We start from the raw sequence: 18,875 nt of genomic DNA, 5'->3' as shown, positions 1-18,875 counted from the left end.
GTAGTGGTTTCAGTGTGGTAGTGTGAGGTGGTTTCAGTGTGGTGTTTTCAGTGTGGTGTTTTCAGTGTGGTGGTTTCAGTGTGGTGGAGTGGTGTTGTTTCAGTGTGGTGGAGTGGTCTCAGTGTGGTAGTGTGAGGTGGTTTCAGTGTGGTGTTTTCAGTGTAGTGTTTTCAGTGTGGTAGAGTGTGGTGTTTTCACTTGGGTAGAGTGTGGTGGTTTCAGTGTGGTGGAGTGGTTTCAGTGTGGTGGAGTGGGGTGGTTTCACTGTGGTGTTTTCTTTGCGGTAGAGTGTGGTGTTTTCAGTGTGGTGGAGTGGGTTTGTTTCAGTGTGGTGGAGTGGTCTCAGTGTGGTAGTGTGAGGTGGTTTCAGTGTGGTGTTTTCAGTGTGGTGTTTTCAGTGTGGTGTTTTCAGTGTGGTGTTTTCAGTGTGGTGTTTTCAGTGTGGTGGAGTGTGGTGGTTTCAGTGTGGTGGAGTGGGGTGGTTTCACTGTGGTTTCAGTGTGGTGTTTTCTGTGTGGTAGAGTGGGGTGGTTTGAGTGGGGTGGTTTCAGTGTGGTGGATTGGGGTGTTTTCAGTGTGGTGGAGTGTTCCTCAGACTTACCCTGCACTGGAACTCTGATCCCACCAGACCCAGACATCCTGATGTGAGGACAGGGACCCCTCCCTCCTCTTCATCCACCATGGTGAAGCAGTACCCATCCGTCCTAAATCACAACGCATCACATTACCATCTAGATCATCACAATCTACCCGCACTATCACCATTACTCAGATCATTATCCATCCTCGATCAAAGAACACAATGCATTACATTACCACCTGTAACATCATGATCAAATCAAACTTTATTTCGTACCAAAAACGGAATTCAGTACAAGGTGCTTCACATACATCATTACTATATACATTATCACCATTACTTGGATCATTAATGCATTAATAGCACCATCAATCAGCAAAAATATTATCAATAATTTCTATTATGTCCAGCACAATGACTTCAGGTACTTATTATTATTATATTATTTTTTAAACCTTTATTTAAGTAGGCAAGTCAGTTAAGAACAAATTCTTATTTTCAATGACGGCCTAGGAACAGTGGGTTAACTGCCTGTTCAGGGGCAGAACGACAGATTTGTACCTTGTCAGCTCGGGGGTTTGAACTTGCAACCTTCCGGTCACTAGTCCAACGCTCTAACCACTAGGCTAACCTGCCGCCCCGGCATTAATAATGTACAGTGGGGAGAACAAGTATTAGAAACACTGCCGATTTTGCAGGTTTTCCTACTTACAAAGCATTTTGAGGTCTGTAATTTTTATCATAGGTACACTTCAACTGTGAGAGATGGAATCTAAAACAAAATCCAGAAAATCACATTGTATGATTTTTAAGTAATTCCTTTGCATTTTATTGCATGACATAAGTATTTGATCACCTACCAACCAGTAAGAATTCTGTCTCTCACAGACCTGTTAGTTATTCTTTAAGAATCCCTCATGTTCTCCACTCATTACCTGTATTAACTGAACCTGTTTGAACTCGTTACCTGTATAAAAGACACCTGTCCACACACTCAATCAAACAGACTCCAACTTCTCCACAATGGCCAAGACCAGAGAGCTGTGTAAGGACATCAGGGATAAAATTGTAGACCTGCACAAGGCTGGGATGGGCTACAGGACAATAGGCAAGCAGCTTGGTGAGAAGGCAACAACTGTTGGTGCAATTATTAGAAAATGGAAGAAGTTCAAGATGACGGTCAATCACCCTCGGTTTGGGGCTCCATGCAAGATCTCACCTCGTGGGGCATCAATGATCATGAGGAAGGTGAGGGATCAGCCCAGAACTACATGGCAGGACCTGGTCAATGACCTGAAGAGAGCTGGGACCACAGTCTCAAAGAAAACCATTAGTAACACACTACGCCGTCATAGATTAAAATCCTGCAGAGCACGCAAGATCCCCCTGCTCAAGCCAGCGCATGTCCAGGCCCGTCTGAAGTTTGCCAATGACCATCTGGATGATCCAGAGGAGGAATGGGAGAAGGTCATGTGGTCTGATGAGACAAAAATAGAGCTTTTTGGTCTAAACTCCACTCGCCGTGTTTGGAGGACGAAGAAGGATGAGTACAACCCCAAGATCACCATCCCAACTGTGAAGCATGGAGGTGGAAACATCATTCTTTGGGGATGTTTTTCTGCAAAGGGGACAGGAAGACTGCACCGTATTGAGGGGAGGATGGATGGGGCCATGTATCACGAGATCTTGGCCAACAACCTCCTTCCCACAGTAAGAGCATTGAAGATGCGTCGTGGCTGGGTCTTCCAGCATGACAATGACCCGAAACACACAGCCAGGGCAACTAAGGAGTGGCTCCGTAAGAGGCATCTCAAGGTCCTGGAGTGGCCTAGCCAGTCTCCAGACCTGAACCCAATAGAAAATCTTTGGAGGGAGCTGAAAGTCCGTATTGCCCAGCGACAGCCCCGAAACCTGAAGGATCTGGAAAAGGTCTGTATGGAGGAGTGGGCCAAAATCCCTGCTGCAGTGTGTGCAACCCTGGCCAAGAACTACAGAAAACGTATGATCTCTGTAATTGCAAACAAAGGTTTCTGTACCAAATATTAAGTTCTGCTTTTTTGATGTATCAAATACTTTTGTGTCATGCAATGTCATGTAATAAAATGCAAATTAATTACTTAAAAATCATATAATGTGATTTTCTGGATTTTTGTTTTAGATTCCGTCTCTCACATTTGAAGTGTACCAATGATAAAATTACAAACCTCTACATGCTTTGTAAGTAGGAAAACCTGCTAAATTGGCAGTGTATCAAATACTTGTTCTCCCCACTGTATATTATCAACAGCTTCAACTCATTAATTAGTGAATGGGGCTAATTAGTCAAATGTTGTGAGTACTATTCAAAACTGGTGTGTGTGTGTGTACACGGTTTTCTATACTTGTGATTATCAGAAGGCCTCACAAGAATAGTGAGCCAACAAAAATCCTGGAGAAGTGATGGCATTTTGTAACTCACTTGTAAAAAGTCTTAGGGGTTTAGGTTTAGGGGAAAAAGGGATTTTGAATGGGAATTAATTTTTGTTCCCCAAAAAGTCCTCACAGGAATAGTGTGTGTGTGTGTGTGTGTGTGTGTGTGTGTGTGTGTGTGTGTGTGTGTGTGTGTGTGTGTGTGTGTAGCTTTACTAACAGGTCAGGTTCAGGGTTGTTATTGGAGTTAAATATTAGCCCAGAGGACTTCTGTTTCATGATGTTAATGATGAATTCATGTTATATTCAAAGTTGGCAAGAGACAGAGTAATTCGCCACGGATGTTATTGTGTGTGACAGCTTGTGCGTTAAACTAATTAGCACAGCACATCAGGCAATAATATAGAACGTCAGGGAATATTTGAGGGTTGAGTTGCTAAGGGGAAAACACATCGACAGGGAACATGTCAGCGAGCAAGCGCCACACACCCTGCTAAGTTTTCACTCCAAACAAACTGCATTAGGCAGAACAATACACATGAAACTGTTAAATCATACTGTAAGTATACTAGTAAGGTGAAGTAGTGAAACATGTTTTCTTCCATGGTTATCAATACAGCCTAAGGAGAGACTGAAAGTGGCCCATACTCACAAATCGTTTAAAAATGCTGGTCTAGGATCAGTTTCCCCTTTTAGAGCATAATTAATAAGATTATATGGACAGAGAGGACCTGATCTGAGATCAGCACTGTGAATAGTGCAAGGATAGTAAAATAAATGTGTGTGTGTATGTGTGAGAGAGATTACATTCATTAGTGCATGTGTGCGCATACATCCGTGTGTGTGTGTGTGTTGTTGGCCCACACCTGCAGGTGTTGTTGGTGGAGTCCTCAGGACAGTGGTGATAGCAGTAACACCAGAGCTGTCGCTGGGGCAGGGCTGGGGCTGTGCTCCCACTGGCGTCCTTTTCACTGTCCACCGCCGCCTTCCCCAAAGTCCTCAGCAACATACTGTCCAGAACGTTAGCTATAAGGACAGGACACAGAGAGACAGAGGGTTAGACTTAGGATTCACAAGCAACAATCACACCTTCATTAGTTTGGTCACAAAAACAAGTCATTGGGATGGGCTGGGGTTGGGATGGGCTGGGCTGGGGTTGGGATGGGCTGGGCTGGGCTGGGCTGGGATGGGCTGGGCTGGGGTTGGGATGGGGCTGGGCTGGGGCTGGGGGTGGGATGGGGGCTGGGGTTGGGATGGGCTGGCTGGTTCAGATTGGCTGGGGTGGGGTTGGGATGGGCTGGGCTGGGGTTGGGATGGGCTGGGCTGGGGTGGGATGGGGTTGGGATGGGCTGGGCTGGGGTTGGGATGGGCTGGGCTGGGGTTGGGATGGGCTGGGGTTGGGCTGGGGTTGGGATGGGCTGGGCTTGGGATGCTGGGCTGGGGTTGGGATGGGCTGGGCTGGGGTTGGGCTGGGCTGGGGTTGGGCTGGGATGGGATGGGCTGGGATGGGATGGCTGGGGTTGAGATTGGCTGGGGTGGGGTTGGGATGGGCTGGGGTGGGGTGGGGTTGGGATGGGCTGGGCTGGGGTTGGGATGGGCTGGGCTGGGGTTGGGATGGGCTGGGCTGGGCTGGGGTTGGGATGGGCTGGGGTTGGGATGGGGTTGGGATGGGCTGGGCTGGGGTGGGATGGGGGCTGGGGTTGGGCTGGGGTTGGGATGGGCTGGGGTTGGGATGGGCTGGGCTGGGGTTGGGATGGGGATGGTTGGGATGGCTGGGGATGGGGTTGGGATTGGGATGGGGTTGGGATGGGCTGGGGTTGGGATGGGCTGGGCTGGGGTTGGGATGGGCTGGGGTTGGGATGGGCTGGGGTTGGGATGGGCTGGGCTGGGGTTGGGATGGGGCTGGGCTGGGGTTGAGATGGGCTGGATTCAACATTTGTTTTTGTTTCTCATTGATTATAGCGTTGTTGTACAAGTCAATAATAAACAGCTGTTCACAAAAAAAAATGATTACATGGCAAAGTCTTGGAAGTCGTATTCCAAAATAGTTACATCCAAGTAGCCATTGTTGTTCTATAGTCTCCAGTGTTTCCTACACAAACATCCCGGTTCAAAAGAGCACCTGTTTGTCACATCAGGAGAAGAAAGTGGAAGTGTTCTAAATAGTATCCTGCACATTACTTTTAACAAGAGCCCTATGGACCCGGGTTCAAAAGTAGTGCACACTATAGGGAATATGATGCCATTTGGGACACAGACCTTTCATTCATACGTTAGGGGGTTTTCATTCATTCTGGCACACTCATTCAGACCAGATGCTTCACAGCTGCATCGTGGAGATCGTCCAAAAAAATAAAAAAGTAAGTGTCCTTCCTTGCTACAATAAACACTAGCAGTCATATGATACCCACTCCAAAGATTGACTTCACACCGATCAAATGGTCCAATCTGTCAACAGCGGAAGAGCTTTCCAGACAGAGTGGAAGACCGTGGAACCAGGTAGCCAAAAGAAGTAGGACATTATCCTTATTATGTATAGACAATAGCTTTACAGAAAGCCTTGTCCCTTAATATGTATTTGACATATACACTGAGTGTACAAAACATTAGGAACACCTTCCTAATATTGTGTTGCACCCCCCAATCTGTCCGCAGAATTGCCTCGTCTAGGCATGGACTCTACAAGGTGTAGAAAGAATTCCACAGGGATGCTGGTCCATGTTGACTCCAATGCTTCCCACAGTTGTGTCAAGTTGGCTGAATGTCCTTTGGGTGGTGGACCATTTCTTGATACACATGGGAAACTGTTAAGCGTGAAAAACCCAGCAGCGTTGCAGTTCTTGACACAAACCGGTTCGCCTGCCTGGCACCTACTACCATACCCCGTTCAAAAGCCCTTAAATCTTTTGTCTTATCCCTTCAGCCTCTGAATGGCACACATACACTATCTATGTCTCAATTGTCTCAAGGTGTACAAATCCTTCTTTAACCTGTCTCCTCTCCTTTATCTACACTGATTGAAGTGGATTTAACAAGTGACATCAATAAGGGATTATAGCTTCCACCTGGATTCACCTGATCAGTAGTCTGGTGCGTCATGGAAAGAGCAGGTGTTCCTAATGTTTTATCTACTCAGCGTATAAACGACACGTGTGACTTTTGGGGACATTCATTACTTTTGCCAGTTGCCTTCTTGGGGTGGTTTCCTGGACACAGATTAAGCCTAAAAAACAGCCATATTACACCAGACATGTTAGATCATTTCAAAGTCAAGACTGATCTAACAGTAGTCCTGGACTAAAAAGGGCCTTCAGTGCAGAATCAACATACTGTTTAGTCCAGGATAACACTTCATCTGTGTCTGGGAAACCAGCTATTTGTGTAGTAAAGATAGGACTTTGAGTGGAGTTTACAGGACAGGATACTGAGGAAGAGGGGTTTTACAGGATACTGAAGAAGAGGAGAGGTTTTACAGGACAGGATACTGAAGAAGAGGAGGTGTTTTACAGGACAGGATACTGAAGAAGAGGGGTTTAATTGACAGGATACTGAAGAAGAGGAGGGTTTTACAGGACAGGATACTGAAGAAGAGGGGTTTACAGGACAGGATACTGAAGAAGAGGAGGAGTTTAATTGACAGGATACTGAAGAAGAGGATGGGTTTACAGGACAGGATACTGAAGAAGAGGAGGGGTTTACAGGATACTGAAGAAGAGGAGGGGTTTTACAGGACAGGATACCGAAGAAGAGGAGGGGTTTTACAGGAAGGAAGTGTTTATGTGGCGTGTTCTTGGTTTAAATGGGAAATCTGCAGTTGCTACATACATTTTTGGGCTTATAAATTAATCTTATGTACCCATTGATATACAGCATACCCATTGATATACAGCATACCCATTGATATACAGCATACCCATTGATATACAGCATACCCATTGATATACAGCATACCCATGGATTCTTGGCGATTCTAACTTATAATGGCTCATGAGCTTAGTTCAACTGTCGTACCTCATCAGAACACAAAATATAAGCTTGTTTTACTTCAGAACCACAGGAGGATGGTGGTACCTTAAATGGGGAGGACGGGCTCGTGGTCATGGCTGGAGGGGAATAGCTGGAAAGGTAATAACAACATCAAACACGTGGTTTCCATGGTTTCCATGTGTTTGATTCCATTCCATTCACTCCGTTCCAGACATTACTATGAGCCGTCCTCCTCCTCCCAGCAGCCTCCACTAATCAGAACTCAAAATAAAAGCTTCATTGTTTTACTCCAATGTTTGAATACAGAGTAAATGTAAACAAACAAGGATAAAACTATACTGTTGATGTGATGGATGGTCAGTCCTTGAATCCACAGCTCTGTCTATGAATCAACTGCAGTGGTTACATTTCTCCAGTCTCAACCCCTCAGTTTTTTACTGAAACAGTTTTGTTATTGTCTCAACTGCATGTTGGTCCTTCAACCTGCCCTTTAACACACGTCTGTTTAACAGAGTGCACCGAAGGTGTGTCTTATAGGAGCACTCACTCACATAAACACTGGTCTAAGTCACTGAGATGGGACGATGGAGGGACGATGGTAGGACGATGGAGGGACGATGGAGGGACGATGGTAGGACGATGCCCTTTAACACACGTCTGTTTAACAGAGTGCACCGAAGGTGTGTCTTATAGGAGCACTCACTCACATAAACACTGGTCCTAAGTCACTGAGATGGGACAATGGAGGGACGATGGAGGGACGATGGAGGGACGATGGAAGGACGATGGTAGGACGATGCCCTTTAACACACGTCTGTTTAACAGAGTGCACCGAAGGTGTGTCTTATAGGAGCACTCACTCACATAAACACTGGTCTAAGTCACTGAGATGGGACGATGGTAGGACGATGGAGGGACGATGGAAGGACGATGGAAGCTTGAAAGTGATGATAAAACACGGTTTATTTTCTCACGTGAATCCTGAGGCTCCAGCTCCTTCCACTCCAAAACATAGATCCAATTCAAACAAAACAGCCATTTCAACTTTACTGCCACTGTCGTCCACTGAGAAGAATGGAGCTAGAGGTAGTGAGGTTGACTAAACCTGTCCTCTTATCAAACCTAATCCCATGGCAAATATCCCTGAGGCCAGAGACACACACAGACAGACAGACAGACAGACAGACAGACAGACAGACAGACAGACAGACAGACAGACAGACAGACAGACAGACAGAGACAGACAGACAGACAGACAGACAGACAGACAGACAGACAGACAGACAGACAGAGACAGACAGAGACAGACAGACAGGCAGACAGAGACAGACAGAGACAGACAGACGGAGACAGACGGAAACAGACGGAAACAGACGGAAACAGACGGAAACAGACGGAAACAGACAGACAGAGACAGGCTTTCAAAGGGCCACATAAACAAAGCTCTGGATATGTCCCAAATGGCACCCTTTTCCCTTTATAGTGCCCTGTGTTTATAGTGAACTACAATAGTGCCTTAAGGGCCCTGATCAAAATAAGTGTACTATACAGGGAATAGGGGGACATTTGGGACGCATTCTCTGATTTGGGTGCAGAGAGAGGTGCAGAGAGAGGTGAATAAATGGGATTTGACAGAGCTGCAGGGAGCTCGTCTCAGTTCAGAACAGAGAGGAGAGAGTGCTGTGCACTGGTCTAGTCTCCCTTTCCAACCTCCGTTGCTCAGCCTTCCCTCCTCCTTCTCCTTCTCTCGCCCCCCTTCCGTCCTCTGTCGCTCCCCCTTCCCTCCTTCTCCGTCGCTCCCCCTTCCCTCCTTCTTCGTCGCTCCCCCTTCCCTCCTCCATCGCTCCCCCTTCCCTCCTTCTGTCACACCCCCTTCCCTCCTTCTCTATAGCCCCCTTTCCCTCCCGCCCCTCCTCCTGTCGCTCCCCCTTCCCTCCTCCCTCTTTCCTCCTCCTCCGTCGCTCCCCCTTTCCTCCTCCTCCGTCGCTCCCCCTTCCCTCCTCCGTCGCTCCCCTTACCCTCCTCCGTCGCCCCCCCTTACCTCCTCCTCCGTGGCTCCCCCTTCCCCTTCCTCCTCCTCCGTCGCTCCCCCTTCCCTCCTCCTCCGTCGCTCCCCCTTCCCTCCTCCTCCGTCGCTCCCCCTTTCCTCCTCCTCTGTCACTCCCCCTTCCCTCCTCCTTCTCCTTCTCTGTGCGTCACCCTTCCCTCCTTCTCCGTCGCTCCCCCTTCCCTCCTCCGTCGCTCCCCCTTCCCTCCTCCGTCGCTCCCCTTCCCTCCTCCGTCGCTCCCCCTTCCCTCCTCCTCCGTCGCTCCCCCTTCCCTCCTCCTCCGTCGCTCCCCCTTCCCTCATTCTGTCACACCCCCCCTTCCCTCCTTCTCTGCCCCCTCCCTCCCGCCCCCACTTCCCTCCTTCTCTAAACAGCCCTTTCCCAGAATAATCCAACACCTGTCGCTCCCCTGTTCTCCTCCGCCATGTGTGGTGCTGTCCAGAGACTGCCAGTGTGAGCTGTTGACAAAACAGCCCTGGTGCACCAGAATAATCCAACACCTGGGAGCTGTCAACTGTTCAGAGACTCCCAGTGTGTGGTGCTGTTCAGAGACAACCAGTGTGTGGTGCTGTTCAGAGACAACCAGTGTGTGGTGCTGTTCAGAGACAACCAGTGTGTGTGCTGTTCAGAGACTGTTCTGTTCAGAGACAGTGTGTGTGTGCTGTTCAGAGACAACCAGTGCTGTTCAGAGACAACCAGTGTGTGGTGCTGTTTCTGTTGGTGCTGTTCAGAGACAACCAGTGTGTGTGGTGCTGTTCAGAGACAACCAGTGTGTGGTGCTGTTCAGAGACAACCAGTGTGTGGTGCTGTTCAGAGACTCCCGGTGTGTGGTGCTGTTCAGAGACAACCAGTGTGTGTGGTGCTGTTCAGAGACAACCAGTGTGTGTGGTGCTGTTCAGAGACCCCCGGAGTGTGGTGCTGTTCAGAAACAACCAGTGTGTGGGGCCCATGGGTAATAGATAGATACTGATAGAGTAGAGCCAGTTCATCCGCTGGGCTCTGCACCTCACCTAGCTGGTGGTGTGGAACGCCATGGGAGGACACCATTTACATTTCAAACAAAGCAACGTCGGAAAAGTCGTGTCAGAGCCAAGAAGGAATCAAGTGTACTTTGACTCCAATGGAAACGGCTTTTGTTTTGGTCAGTTATGTGACCAGCGATCCCTGGTACCCTCGCTCCTTCTAACCTCTTCACAGGAAAAGCTCTCCGCCACATCAGCAACTGTATAAACTGAGCCACTGGAAGAAAAACATGTTCGTGGTTGGTTGAGAGGGACGAGAGAGACTGGACAATGTAACAGACATTTTTAGAAGCCGAGTCTCTGGGTAGGGAATGTCTGTGTGTGTGTGTGTGTGTGTGTCTGTGTGTGTGTGTGTGTGTGGTCAGATGACCACGTGGTAACAAATGAATATTTGACATGATAAAGCTGTGCCCGACATGCATATCTTCATGATAGAGACTAGCTTTGTCATTAACCTCGTGTGTACAACCGACAGGTCTTTTCAGTCTCTACAGAGAGGCATGTCCATTCATCTTCTCCCCAGCGTGTTTTTCTTTCCTGTCACCCTTCTCCATTTCTCTGGGTCTAAACCCATCCCCGTGCTGGACCATTTACATAAAGCACGATTGATGGCGATGGTGGACCTTGTATTTGCTATGACACATGATGCAGGGTGTGATCCTTAGCTTTGTGCTCATCGCGGGGCCATACCTCATTGACGGAGAACGTATAGGCAGGATACGGGGCGCTTTCAGCACCCAATTACCAAGCACCTAAAAGCCTGCTCTTTCAGCAGGCGCCACATTGTACAAACTACCAAAGAGAGGGGAGGGGGAAACAGGGGAAGAAAAGGGGAGTTGAGCATGTAGCTCTGACTCACAGCACAGGGTACAGAGACAGGCATCATTAGTTTAGCCCAGTCATGTCAAACAGGCCAAACAGAAAAGCTTTTCTTCACCAACTCCACATAAACACAACCCCCCCCCCCTTTCCACTTAGAGGACGGGTAGAACGTTGCCTCATTCCAGCGAATCGCTCCTTGCTCTTTCCGTACCTCTCCCCCGCTCATTTAAACTGTAGTATGTCTTGTGTGTGTTTGACAAGGTTCTCAGGGCAAAGAGAAGAGCGGGAACTGGTGTGAAAGACTGGTCTTATCTTCATGCTGAAGCCTCCCTGAAACGTTGAGATGGGTTACAGCCTAGGCAGACAAGAATGTCCCTTTGAACAGACCACCTCAAAGTGTAGTGAAAGTACAGTACTGATTCATGAGAAGATATAGTTGCAGTGACTGAACGAGACCCAAAAGCAACTAAAATGCTCAGTTAGAGCGATAGTGTGCTCACACAGGGCTGAGGATTGAGGGTGGCGGTCTCTGTCATCAGTACTGGGCATTGTGTGGGTCATCATCAGTTGAGTCGGACATTGTCCCAGATATATGGAAAGGTGCCCTGAGGGCTAACGGAAGTTCTACATCATTACTTTTCCCTCCCTTGACACCGCCTTCTCATCCAGCAGCCCCCTTTTCCCCCTGTTATTTCTCTCTTTCCTCCACCCTTTGTATATCTTCCCTCCCCCCTCCCCCTCTCCCCCTTTCTCTCTCCTCCCCCACTCCCCTTTCTCTCTCCTCACCCCTCTCCCCTTTCTCTCTCCCCTCTCCCCTTTCTCTCTCCCCCAACACCCACCTTTTCCCCCTTTCTTCCATGTTATTCCTCCCCCTTTGCCTTTGCTCTTCTCCCCCTTTTTCTCTTCCCCCTCTCCCCTCTTTCTCTCTCCAACCCCTCGCTCCCCCTCTCTCCCTCCGCTTTCTCTCCTCCCCATTCTCTCCCCTTTCTCTCCTCCCCATTCTCTCCCCTTTCTCATCCTCTCTCTCATAAAGTCATTGGGCTTTGTTTGTCCAGGCCGGTGGCGGCAGGTGAGGGTTCCTTGCACCCAGACAGCTGAGGAGGAGGAGAGGAGCCAACGTTCAGGGAGAGATGAGAGAGACCGTCGCTAACCTCTGACCCCTCCCATCAATCATCCCCCTGTCACCCATCTTACCAGACCCCCCCCAGCACGGGTTGGGACAGGAACAGGTGACCACCAGGTAACTGGTTCACATCAAATGTCACACAAGGCCCATAGACATCAATCAGACAGAGAGAGAGAGGGAAGGGGGGTGAGAAGGAGGAGGGAGAGGGAGGAAAAGGGGGATGAGAAAGAGAGAAAGGTAAAGAGAAAAATGGGGGAGAAAATGAGAGAGAAGAAACCACTTCAAAGAGTGCAGCTTCCACTGAGACTAAAGAAGTTGGGAAAGAAAGAGTTGCTCTAGGAGGCAGCATTCAGGGACGCTGAAAACTTTAGCAACACGTTTGTTAACACTGTAGGCATTCCTCAATGTATCACCCAGAAGAATGGGCACTATGTAACTACTATACAACTGCCAACCTTTTGACCAACAAACATGATGTTTTCCAGCCGAGGGAGCGATTGTGTAGCTCTGAATGACAGCAACTAAAGGGCGCCAGAACTTTGTGCTCATTCCAAAGCAGACGAGCCCCTCGATGTTATTCTTTTGTGCCATGAGAAACACAAATCACACTAAATCCATAGAATAGTGTGAAAGGCATCCAGCTGGTCTCTTCATTATACCCCCTCTGTCATCTGGACTGCTCTTCACAACACACACACACACAGACACAGACACACACACACACACACACACACACACACACACGCACGCACGCGAGTGAAGCTAGGCAAGACATCCACCTACACAACCTTTTATGGGCAAGCTAGACAGTCAGACACAGCCTGTAGAGTACAGCCTTCTAAAAGGTTGCCTGAACCAAACGTATTAGTGGCATATGAAAGTCATAGGCATTTCAAGTGAAAGTGTTGTCATTGCATTTTGTCTAAATGATACGCCGGATGTTTAAAGAATCATTTGAAAGGCTACAGCCACTCGTAACTGGCAGAGAGATCAGTGATCCGTCACGGCTGAGAAAAGCCACTTGGGTTGGAAACAGAGCTAGCCTGGGCCCAGATCTGTTTGTGCGGGCACCTCAATGAACAGGCAGTTAACCCACTGTTCCTAGTCCGTCATTGAAAATAAGAATTTGTTCTTAACTGACTTGCCTGGTTAAATAAAGGTCAAATTTAAAAATTTAAAAATGACCATAAGAGTTGGCGAGATCTGGGAACAGGCTGAAACAGAAGCACCTCGCTAGAGGGAAATCCAAGACTCTTATTATGTAAATTCTCAGATACTTAGTGATGTGAAATGATCCAGAAAGGAATCAGGGTATTCATAAAACAAAGACTGCTGATCTAGGATGGATTTGACGTCCGTAGGGAGATCAAACCTGGGCCTTTTTCTGACCACAAACTGGAAGTATACTACAACTCCTCTACCAACTCCTAAACTCTGAGTCGCTTCACAAACATGGCAGCACACAACAAATCCATCCACCCAGAGGTAGTACACTCTGGCCAAAATATCCCAGCTCTGGTGAATGGCACAATAGATATTTAGGAATGTGGAGGATGACCCAAACATACAGAGAATAGTCAATGTAACCAGGAATAGAGCAACTAAAAACTATTCATATCCACTGAGCTTAGTGAAGGTGGCAAAATACTATACAGCTATCAGATACACAGCCATGAATGCACACACACACACACACACACACACACACACACACACACACACACACACACACACACACACCTTCCATAGCCAAGCACTAACAGTAAGGCTTTACGCAACGCTAAGATACCATCAGACTAAACTGTCATGTCTACTATGGAGAAGATATTTACTGTAGTAGCTGAAAGGAGCACTTTCACATACTGGGTGTCCCAAATGGCACCATATTCCCTACCTAGAGGACCCAGGGCCCATATTCCCTACCTAGAGGACCCATGGCCCATATTCCCTACCTAGAGGACCCAGGGCCCATATTCCCTACCTAGAGGACCCAGGGCCATATTCCCTACCTAGAGGACCCATGGCCCATATTCCCTACCTAGAGGACCCAGGGCCCATATTCCCTACCTAGAGGACCCATGGCCCATATTCCCTACCTAGAGGACCCAGGGCCCATATTCCCTACCTAGAGGACCCAGGGCCCATATTCCCTACCTAGAGGACCCAGGGCCCATATTCCCTACCTAGAGGACCCAGGGACCATATTCCCTACCTAGAGGACCCAGGGCCATATTCCCTACCTAGAGGACCCAGGGCCCATATTCCCTATCTAGAGGACCCAGGGCCCATATTCCCTACCTAGAGGACCCAGGGCCCATATTCCCTACCTAGAGGACCCAGGGCCCATATTCCCTACCTAGAGGACCCAGGGCCCATATTCCCTACCTAGAGGACCCAGGGCCATATTCCCTACCTAGAGGACCCAGGGCCCATATTCCCTATCTAGAGGACCCAGGGCCCATATTCCCTACCTAGAGGACCCAGGGCCCATATTCCCTACCTAGAGGACCCAGGGCCCATATTCCCTACCTAGAGGACCCAGGGCCCATATTCCCTACCTAGAGGACCCAGGGCCCATATTCCCTACCTAGAGGACCCAGGGCCCATATTCCCTACCTAGAGGACCCAGGGCCATATTCCCTACCTAGAGGACACAGGGCCCATATTCCCTATCTAGAGGACCCAGGGCCCATATTCCCTACCTAGAGGACCTAGGGCCAATATTCCCTACCTAGAGGACCCAGGGCCCATATTCCCTACCTAGAGGACCCAGGGCCCATATTCCCTATCTAGAGAACCCAGGGCTCATATTCCCTATCTAGAGGACCCAGGGCCCATATTCCCTACCTAGAGGACCCAGGGCCCATATTCCGTACCTAGTTGACCAGGGCTCATAGGGCCGTACCTAGTTGACCAGGGCCCATAGGGCCGTACCTAGTTGACCAGGGCCCATAGGGCCGTACCTAGTTGACCTGGGCCCATAAGGCCGTACCTAGTTGACCTGGGCCCATAGGGCCGTACCTAGCTGACCGGGCTGTACCTACTTGACCAGGGTCCATAGGGCCGTATCTACTTGACCAGGGTCCATAGGGCCGTACCTGCTTGACCAGGGCCCTCCCTGAAAAGAAGCTAATTTCACAAAAAAAATAGTATACAGGTCTCACACACACACACACACACACACACACACACACACACACACACACACACACACACACACACACACACACACACCCCCTCTGGTGAAACAATCTAAAAAGGAAACGAAAACACATTCTAAGGATAATAAACTATCTTTATCCCCATTTTGCATTGTAAATGAAGCGACGCAAGAAACGTCCACATCATCTCTCCAAAGCTCTCAGATAAACAGTGTCGGGACAGCTGTTCTGTCTCCTGACAACCCGTTCCTGAAGGTTTTAAACATGTTCCTTTTCTTCCTTGAGCTGTTTCAAGGTCCCACTTCAAGCACCAATTCACTGCATTGGAAACACCAAATAAACACTCCAGCTTCAAATAAACCTTGGAAAAAGTCTTTGTCGAGGACAGATAGAGACAAAGACAAGAAAGGAGAAGTTATGTCTCCCTAGTCATTCGCCATTTAGCAGATGCTTTTAATCCAAAGCTTTTATGAGTCTCTCGTAACTGATACAAAATGGTGGTTTGGATCGTTATGAGAAGACAATAACAAGACATAAGGATGTTCTTGACAAATGAATGAATGACAAATCAGTGTAAAATAAGGTCAGGGGTGAAGTTTCCCCTAGTTACAGATCTAGGATCAGCTTCCCCTCCCAAATACCAACCTTCACTATTATAGAGCCCCACAGTGGAGATGTCATACATGGAAATGGTTCCAATAGTTCCCCCCCCCCCCATTTCTTTTTCCCATAGGGGATTTTAGAAAAACTTTAAATAAAGGCTGTGTTTCGTGTAAGCTTGCCCTAGCGTGACTTTGTGCTGGGAACCATGTAAATCTCTTGCGGACAAGGCGACTGTTATCAATATAGTCGGATCTATTTATTCTCAGATTCGAAAATGCTAATTAGCATCAATGTAAACATCATGCAAGACTACAAATCCCTACAAGCTCGTCACCTCTAGCTGGCACCTTTGCTAAAAAGGTAAATTTAAAGAAATGTAGACAATTTATTCATTACTACATTTAGCTAACATTAGATTAATCCAGAGATTCTTACCTTTGCCTCGATTCGGCAGTCCCGTCCAGATCATCATGGCATTTGTAGTTCTTTACGATAGCCACATTAGCAGACATTTTAGCATTTCATTTGTTGGGGGTAAATACAGGCAAATATATTGATAAAAGTAATCGTGTCCGAGAGAGATTTGCATGGTTATGAAAACGCCACACCGGGGAAAGCCTACATTAAACACAGTCCTAAAATTTCCAATGGGAAAAATGAATGGTGGAAAAACGATTGGAACCATTTCCCTGTTTGACCGCTAGGTTTTATGGGTATTATGACTCATACTGTGGTACGCTATAGGGGAAAACCAGGAACACCATCTAGGGGCAACTTCACCCTACTCTATCATAAGGCAGCTGGAAGTTAAGTGTTATCTGAAAGCTTAACTCCATGACCAAGACCATCGGTAAAATATTTTTAAAAAACATGTACATTACATTAAAAAAATAAATCATGAATATTACTAACAGATTAAACGAAGGCATAATTGGAATACATTTAGAGGGTGTACAATACAATATTATTAATTTTATCTTTATTTAACTAGGCAAGTCAGTTAAAGAACAAATTCTTATTTTCAATGACAACCTAGGAACAGTGGGTTAACTGCCTTGTTCAGGGGGAGAACAACAGATTTTTCCTTGTCAGCTCAGGGATTCGCTCTGGCAACCTTTCGGTTACTAGTCCAACGCTCTAACCACGAGGCTACCTATTATATTACAAACTCCTTGTATGCTATTTTTATCTCACTCGAGTTGTGTTCTGATTACGAGGGGGTCCCTGAGGAATTGACTATCACAAAAAGGGTCCCCGGCCACGAAAGTTTTGAGAAACCCTGACCTAGACAAACGGTGCTAAGGTCCAGGGCAACTCAACAACAGTACTAGTGGATATCCCATAGAGTAGGAGTGCTGATCTAGGATCAGATACCCCTGTCCATGTCATTTTATTTATTATGATCTAAAAAGGGATAACTGATCCTAAATCAGCACTCCTACTCTTGATACATACGGCCACAGAGTTTAGTATGTGAGATCCTGCCTGTGTTGATGGAGAGAACCATGTCCAGATTGACTTAGTCTGTTTCTAATCTAATCACCACTAACACAGCCCATTAATATGCTGTAGAGGACCAGACAATGGAACAGACAATGGATCAAGTGAAGGAACATACCAGTGAAACTATTCACAAATGGTCTAGGATCAGTTTAGCCTTTTAGATTATAAAGAAGAACATCATATGGAAAAGGGGGACCTGATCCTAGATCAGCACTCTTACTCGGAGACACTTGATACATATACGGCCCCAGGAGATGTATAAAGATAGAGGCTAGAAGTAGCAGCATTTGTTGATATGACTTGGTTAAATGTGGTATGAGGCCTGGTCTGAAATATCAATACCAGTCATTAGCTTTCCCTCGGTTTGTTGTGATGGCTTTAATCCCCTCTAGCCCCAGTCTTTATGGAAGTGGTTTGAAAGCATTAGCCTTTTTCCTCAAACTGCCCATTTCAAACCATAACAAAACAATCCACACACAAAACCGTGAGCTTATATTTCAGGACACCTCTTGCCCGCAGGGCAGTAGGAATCATAGCTTACTTGCTTTGTCAGCTGTGCAGGTACTGCCTTTAATGATGCTTAACTGAGTAATATCATCTCAATTGGACTGCTCTTCAAAGAGACAGCCTGCGTCCCAAACGTCACCCGATTCCCTTTCTAGTGCACTACTTTTGACCTGGGCTCATAGAGCTCTGGGCAAAAGAAGTGCACTATATAGGGCATAAGGTGCTATTTTGGGATACATCCAGAGGCTCTGAAAGGCCTGGGTAGCTAAGGGAGTCCAGGGGAGGAGGGAGGTGTGTGTTTTGGGTGGGTGGTAATAATACTGTTAGCAAGTGTTTATTTCCCCAGACACTCTGAGGACAGTGGAGCCGTAGTCATCAACACACGCTTAAACAGCCATTTTCCATCCATTTACGGCCTACCTTGTTTCCCTTCCCCTCCACGCAGTGTGAACAGTGTGTGTGTGAACAGTGTGTGTGTGTGTGTGAACAGTGTGTGTGTGAACAGTGTGTGTGTGAACAGTGTGTGTGTGAACAGTGTGTGTGTGTGTGTGTGAACAGTGTGTGTGTGTGTGTGTGTGTGTGTGAACAGTGTGTGTTCACACACAGACGGCAGCGGGGGCCGGTGAGTTAGTGTTTACAGTCCCTCTCCGACCCACTGTCTCCCCCTATGATTACTTTCCCATTTCCAAACTCACATATCATGGCCAACGGCTGCAGTCTGCCTCTGCTCTATCTCACTGAACAAACAATGTGTCTTTTAGCTGCTCTGACGCACCTACTTAAGGTCCACTGCTGGTGGTCATTCACCAACCTACTACCAGAATAAGATACCAAATTGCAGGGTGCTGTAATTCACTCAAACGTTTGACATGCCTATTTACCCAGTAAGTGGTATGCTTATTGGTTGTCCTGTATATGACTTTGTTGATGCACTGCGTATGATTTAGTGATGACTTATAGGCAGATCATATCTAGGAACATCTAGTCCTTATAGGCAGATCATATCTAGTCCTTATAGGCAGATCATATCTAGTCCTTATAGGCAGATCATATCTAGTCCTTATAGGCAGATCATATCTAGGAACATCTAGTCCTTATAGGCAGATC

At 47.4% G+C, this 18,875-nt stretch overlaps 1 protein-coding gene across 4 annotated transcripts in view; it reads right to left on the bottom strand.

Moving 5' to 3' along the window:
* bmpr1ba (bone morphogenetic protein receptor, type IBa) overlaps positions 1-18,875 on the bottom strand; it is a 167,825-nt gene that overhangs the window by 13,760 nt on the left and 135,190 nt on the right. For all 4 annotated transcript variants that reach the window (XM_065011392.1, XM_065011394.1, XM_065011393.1 and 1 more), the window contains 2 exons: positions 3,856-4,015; positions 602-704 (listed from right to left, as the gene is read on the bottom strand). In XM_065011392.1, the coding sequence (XP_064867464.1) occupies positions 602-704; positions 3,856-4,015 (263 nt within the window). The remainder of the gene's footprint in view (positions 1-601; positions 705-3,855; positions 4,016-18,875) is intronic.

This window comes from Oncorhynchus nerka, linkage group LG27, assembly GCF_034236695.1.
Source record: "Oncorhynchus nerka isolate Pitt River linkage group LG27, Oner_Uvic_2.0, whole genome shotgun sequence".
In the NCBI taxonomy this organism is placed as follows: Eukaryota; Metazoa; Chordata; class Actinopteri; order Salmoniformes; family Salmonidae; genus Oncorhynchus; species Oncorhynchus nerka.
This window is presented reverse-complemented; position numbering and strand designations above follow the sequence as displayed.